The sequence below is a fragment of the Elephantulus edwardii genome, unplaced genomic scaffold (assembly GCF_000299155.1).
Source record: "Elephantulus edwardii isolate Elephantulus edwardi_28Jun2011 unplaced genomic scaffold, EleEdw1.0 scaffold00069, whole genome shotgun sequence".
In the NCBI taxonomy this organism is placed as follows: domain Eukaryota; kingdom Metazoa; phylum Chordata; class Mammalia; order Macroscelidea; family Macroscelididae; genus Elephantulus; species Elephantulus edwardii.
In genome coordinates, this window is record NW_006399819.1 from 14,587,150 (window position 1) to 14,594,147 (window position 6,998).

Consider the following 6,998-nt stretch of genomic DNA (forward strand, 5'->3'; position numbering starts at 1 on the left):
AATACTGCATAATGCTACTGTTATAAAACAGAACTGACATCAAGATTAGGGAGAAACTAAGAAAAGAGAGAATAAATAATATACACTGCATTGAAACAGATAAGGGAAAGAATTGCTTAAAAGGAATATATGATTAGGTATTATTTGCATGACAACAGTCTAAAATAAGAGCTATATAGTAAAGTGGATGAGTGGGGTGGGGAATTATACAACAATGAAAGAATTTTTTTTTCAAAGAGTAAAGAGAGCTTGGCAAGGTGAGGTGGAGGGAGTGTCCAGGGAGGAAAATGTGTTAACAATGAGTGAATGGAAATCCAAGTTCTCTATAAACTTTCATTAAAATCTAAATTTAAAAAAATTAATCACCATTGGACTTTGCTCATCCCTGTCTTATATTTTTAAAACTTAATATGGTGGAAACAACTCAGCAATTCAGCAATGATTATTCACTCTTATTCCATCAATTTTTAAAATATTAATGTATGCATTAAAAGTGACATAATAAAATATAATGCCCCATTTTGTAAAACAAAACATTGAATAATCTTACCTAGAATCTTGATTATTAACTAGCAATTCAAGGTTTTGGGCTGATGAGGAATCAATCATAGCTGTCTGCTCACTACCCTGGAAACAAATCTTTAGCGATTTTGGTGCATAAACTGAATTCTGAATAAATTCAACATATTTTAGCAAAGCTGCAACTGCTGCAAGGCAGTAATACCTGTAAGATGAACAATGACAACCACAAGAAGCTTTCAGAATAAATTTTTGCTATAAAAGAAAACATATAATTCTCTTCTTATACTATTTTTATCAGTTTGTATACAATCCTTCATATATATTTTGTTTTACTAATGTACACTGTATTTATACAATCATTCATATACATATAATTAGTTACTACTGATCTATTATCACCCCATCTTTTCAGGTTATTATTGAATGGTTCCTATTCTTTCAACCCCTTTCCACCTACTACCTCTAGTAGTGATTTTCTTCCCTTCTTTTTCTGCGCCACCTTCTCCCTTCTCAACATTGATAACATATCTCGCTCCCAACAAAAATAATCCCTTATTTAAAAAAAAAAAATAATAATCCCTTATTTTAAAAACTTAGTAAATAGCCTCAAAAACATAGCAATTCATTTTTTTCAAAAACAGGAGGCAAATTATTTTATTACGTCTGATGCTTAGTGGACGTTACACTTAGTAAATAGCCTCAAAAACATAGCAATTCATTTTTTTCAAAAACAGGAGGCAAATTATTTTATTACGTCTGATGCTTAGTGGACATTACCTATTACTTATTAATTTCCATAGAGTAAGAACTGACACATAGCCGACTTTCCAGCAGGTTTTCAGGAGTCATACAGCAGGAGATTGTCTGTCATTCCCATATGGAGCCTCTAATGGATCGAATTGTCTGATTTTGAGTGTGAAGTACAACTTCCTACCCTCTAGACCACTGGAGCTTCATATGTGGATAAGTTATAGGACAATACTCAATGATTGATATAGATATCCCATTCTAAGTACTTAGACAACGTCAAATGTGTTTCACAGCTTTAAAGGTACAAGTATAAGGTTCCAGTATGTTAAAATCTTAGGGAAGGGTAACCATGTAACTAAGTAAGAAAGCATGAAGATCAAATTTAGTGTATTTTTTTTAAAAAAAATGTGTATTTCTAACAAGTTAAAAAAACAAACAACTGTTCTAAAATTATCCCCTCCTCTCACACTGAATGATGTAGGTGCAAAGTATGAACTAATATGAACAAAGTTTTAACTCTTTCAGTTCTAAGCCTTCATATTTCCACTTTATTATAACTATTTACAATTTTCTCTCCAAATATCAAGTTAGCAGAGATCAGTAAACAGATGATGACTAATCCGGGGAAATTTTGCCTAAACTGTTAGCAATTTGTATTTTTATTACTATTCCAGTAATTACTGAGTGTGTAAAACATTTTCCTAGTGCCAGGAATATATTAAAATGCAAAACAGCAGTCTTTGCACTCATGAAAGTCACACTCAAGACTCATTGCTTTTCTTACATCAAAACTTACTTGGCCTGAACCTCCATGAGGACAGTGTTGAATTCTGCTATGCATAACTGTTCAATGTATTCTAGTCCTTTTGTTTCATTGAAGTATTTCCTTTGGACAGTAGTGAAATTTACATTCTGCAGAAGAATTTCAAAATCAATTTTTTTTCCAAAACACATTTTGTTATACGGGTAGGCAACTTAAGTATTGTTTAAACTTTATTTTCTAATTATTTTCCACAGTTAAATAGAAATGTTTTCTCATTTATAAAAACATTTCCCCCTTGTAAATGAACTACAATGCGATCTGTGGTTCCTATTAGCCTATTCTTTTAAAAAAAAAAAAAACAAATTTTTCTTTAGTACTAGTTTGCTTAACAAAGTTCGTATACATTGTTTTTCACATCAGATCTTTCCCATTTCCTTTGCCCACCTCTCCCTCTACCCTAGGATTACCCTCTAGCCTATTCTCACTGTTCTGCTCCTTAGATCCTCATACATGTTCTACTAGTTTTCTATTTCTACAATAATGGTCTTACATAGTATTTGTCTTTTTGGTACTGAGTTGGTTCACTTAGCATAATGCATTCCAGTCAATCCCAAGTTTGTAGTAATTTCAAAATCATTGCTCCTGCATGCTACATAGTATTCCATTGTGAGAATGTACCACAATTTTTCAATCCATTCAATTGTGGTTGGACATTTGGGCTGTTTCCATGTTCTTGCAATGGTGACTAATGCTGCTATCAACATTGGTGTACAAGTCTCCATTTGTGTGTCTGCTCTAATTTTCTCCAGGTATATTCCTAGTTTGGAAGCAGGAGTGGCATCTGCTTCCTAAACAACATGCCTCTGGAAACTCTATTAACTTTGATAAATGACAATAGTTACAGAAAGGCTTCAGGTCTTTTGTTCATAGGGTCGCTATACATTATGCTCGACTGAATGGCAATCAACAACAATAACATATTCCAAGCAAATATCTGGGTTATATGGAATTTCTATGTTCAGCTTTTTCAGGAAATGCCAAACTGCCTTCCAGAGTGGTTGTATGTGGTTATAATCTCACCAATATTGCATAAGAGTTCCTATCTCACTACATCTTCTCCAATATTTATTACTTGTTGTCCTGTTAGAGTTGGCCACTGCTATGGGTGTATCTCATTGTAGTTTTGATTTGCATCTCTTTTATTGCCAATGATTTTAAGAATTTCTTCATGTGTCTGTTCTGTGAAAGGTCTTCCTATGTCTTTTGCCTATTTTGTAATTGTGTAATCAGTCTTTTTTTGTGGAAGTACAGTAGGATTCTGTAAACTTTTGTTCTGAGAGACTTGTCTGAGATGGCATTTCCAATTTTTTCCCCTCTGTCAGTAGGTTTTCTTTTCACTGTATTGGAAAGTGTTTTGATGTACACAGGAATTAAATTTTTAGTATATCTCATTCATCAGTTTTATCCTGTCTTGGTTGTATATTTGTCAGCCTTTTTATACCATGAGCTAAGCCTTCTAAGCTTGATCCTACTTTGTTTCTTACGGTCTTTACGCTTTGGGGCTTTACCCCTAGGTCTCTGATCCACTTTGAGTTGATTTTTTTTAATGTGTGGTAAGAAGTGCTTGAGTTTTCTGCAGGTAATAGTAGTCCAGTTCCACCAGCACCAGTTGTTGAAGAGATTGTCATTTCCTCATTTGATAGTTTTTGTTTCCTTGTTGAATCTGTTGACCATAGATAGATGGCTTAATTTCTGGGTTCTCAATTCTGTTCCATTGGTCTATGTGACTGTGGTTGTACCAGTACCATGCTGTTTTGGTTATTACAGTTGTGTAGTAGGTTTTGAGATCAGAGAGTGCTATGCAGAAATGTTTTGCTTGTTTGCGGTCTCTTTCCAAATAAACTTGGCAATTGTTTTTTCTATCTCTTGAGAAATGAATTTGGTATCTGTCTGTCTTGGGATTGTGTTGAACATGTAGCTTGCTTTTGCTAAGATTGCCATTTTTACTATATTGAGTTTTCCTAACCATGAAAAGGGAATATTTTTACATTTTTTTAGTTATTTCATTTTGCCTTGCAGAGTATTTTTTCATTTTCTTCATAAAGGTCTTTTTGTGTCTATAGTTATGTTTATTTCTAAATATCTCAATTGTTTGGTTGGCTATTGTAAATGGTATTGCTTTCTTAGTTTCCTTCTCTGAGTTCTTTGTTACTGTAAGGGAATCTCACTGACTTTTGTGTATTGATCTTGTATCTTGCCACTCTACTATATTAGTCCACTAGCTCTAACAGGTTTTTGTTAAGTCCTCAAGGTTTCTATGTACACTATTATTCTATCTGAATATAGCAACAGTTTCACCACCTTTGTGCTGATCTGGATGCCTTTTATGTCCTTCTTTTGTCGTACTACCCTAGCAAGTACTTCCAATACAATACTGAATAGGAGTGGTGACAGTGGACATCCTTGTCTGGTCCCTGTTCTCAATGAGTATGCTTTTAGTCCTTCCCCATTAAGAATGATATTGGCTCTTGATTTTGCATATATACTTTTCACTATGTTGAAGAAATTTCCTTCTAGTCCTATTTTTCTCAGGAAGGAGTAGTGGATTTTGTCATATACCTTTTCCGCATCAATTGCTAAGATCATGTGGTTCTTATTATTTGCTTTTTTAATGTGATGAATTATGTTGATTGGATTTCTTTTATTAGCCTGTTCAACTCAAGCTTCTACTCCTGTACATAATCTCTCCTAGCACCACCTTTTCCTGCATGATCATAAATCACAAATGCACTGTTCTAGGATTAATCCCAGCACACAGTTCAAATCCACCAGCTGTTTCACACAAGAAAGATGGACAATCAACTCCCATGTACTTTACAGCCTCTGAAAACCCAGCTGGAGGGTATCCTGACTCAACAGTACACAACAACAGCAAAAGTCTAAAATTCTACACATATCTTTATTATTGCACATAAGGCAATGAATTACAAATATGTACCCATTATCTATTTACCCAATTAAACCATGAGCTCCTCAATAGTGAAAATAACATACCACTGCATTTTCAATTTCCAGTGCATGGTACATTTCTTTGGCACATAGTAGATGATAAATAAATGTTTAATGAACTGAGATGAATGTTAGGTACAATAATAAAAAAAAAAAAACAAGCAAGAGAATCTCTGCCTTCTAGTAATTTTATTTTACAACAACAGTATGCAGGCTTTACATTCTGTCTCACATGCCCTACCATACCTGAAAAAAATTAGATTCATCAGTTAAGGAAGATGAAAATACTAATTCCTCCTGTTAGACCTATTAAATGCTATCTTCACAAAATAAAATTAAATTATTTAGAAATGTATCATTGTTGTTGTTATGTGCTGTTTAGTTGACTACAATTCATAGTGATCCTATGCACAATAGCTCTGAACCCTGCCCTATCCTGAGCTAATCTGTCTCTGAAATCATGGAACATTTTTAGAAAGAGAAAAAAAAATGAATGCAGATAAAGTAAAAATTGTACCGGTTTTAAAGAAAGGGGTAAGATGAAGAATGTAAAAACAATGGACCATGAAAAAGCTTTAAAACTCAAAAAATCATGAGTTGATACATAAATTTGTTACATGCCAAGACTTTTAAAAGTTATCTCATTGTGCAACAATGAAAGAGTCATTTTAAAGAGAAAAGCTAACCGGGTGGGGGGGGGGGTTGGAGATAGAAAATGTGTAAGAGTGAATGAATGGAAATCCAAGTTTTCTGTAAACTTTCATTAAAACACCAATTAAAAATTTTTTTAAAAACAAAAAAGTTATCTCAGGGGAAAAACTAATCTCAGGATTCAGAGAGATAGGAACTCTCATACACTGCTGGTGGGATTGTAAAATGGTACAACCACTCTGGAAAACAGTTTGATGTTTCCTCAAAAAGTTGAACACAGAAATTCCATATGAACCAGCGATCCCATTGGTAGGAATATACCCTGAAAAAATTAGAACTGAGACACAAACGGAGATTTGTATCACAATGTTCATAGCAGCATTCTTCACCATTGCAAGAATGTGGAAACAGCTCAACTGTCCAATTGAATGAACTGAGAAACTGTGATACATTCATACAATGGAATACTACACTGCATGCAGGAGCAATAATTTCAAAAATTACTACATAACTTGGGAGGGACTGGGGGGCATTATGCTGAGTGAACTAACTCAGTCTCATAAGGACAAATACTGCATAAAATCATTAATGTAAAAATAGAAAGACAACTAATAAAACATGTATAAGAATCCACAGTAAGGAGGGTGGGAGTAGAAGGGAAATGATGGACATAGGGGAAATCATGGGGCTGCACAATTTGGTGGGTGTTGGGAGGGGTGGGTAAAGGAAATGGGAATCTGGAAAGACAGGATAAGGGTGGGCATAGTTCAATGATTGATTTTATAAAACATATGAATGGGAATGATTGTACAAAACACAATGTGAATTAAGGACAGTGTGAAATACAATGTATATGAACTTTGTTAGCAAACCAATATAAAATTTTTAAGAAGTTATTTCAGCTATTCTTCACAATCATATATCTTCTTCATTTCAATCTCCCAATAAGTAAATTCTGATATGACAGCTGATAAATATCAGAGCTAAGATTTTAAACCTAAGTTCTTGTGACCACAAAGTCCACACTGCTTCTATTCACAGTTTTTAATCAAAGGCCTTTTAATAGTAAATGTGGTAATTAATAGCAACAGTAATGTGTCTTTTCCCTCTCCTTGTATACTTCTCCTGTAAATACTACTATGCTTCATTCCTTTAATTCCTCAGTCATTTTCCCAGATATTACCTTATCAGTGAGGTAGAGAGGGACATCATGCTGGGTAGAGTAGAGGGACAGCGCAGGAGGGGAAGATCCTCTATGAGGTGGATTGATTCAGTGACTGGGGTAATCGGGATGGGTGTGTCA

General features: G+C 34.2%; 1 protein-coding gene across 1 annotated transcript in view; it reads right to left on the bottom strand.

The window, feature by feature from the left end:
* Positions 1-6,998, bottom strand: part of MSH4 (mutS homolog 4) — a 142,943-nt gene that overhangs the window by 101,462 nt on the left and 34,483 nt on the right. The window contains exons 4-5 of the mRNA XM_006888613.1: positions 2,069-2,184; positions 551-724 (exon numbers count right to left, since the gene is read on the bottom strand). Of these exons, the coding sequence (XP_006888675.1) occupies positions 551-724; positions 2,069-2,184 (290 nt within the window). The remainder of the gene's footprint in view (positions 1-550; positions 725-2,068; positions 2,185-6,998) is intronic.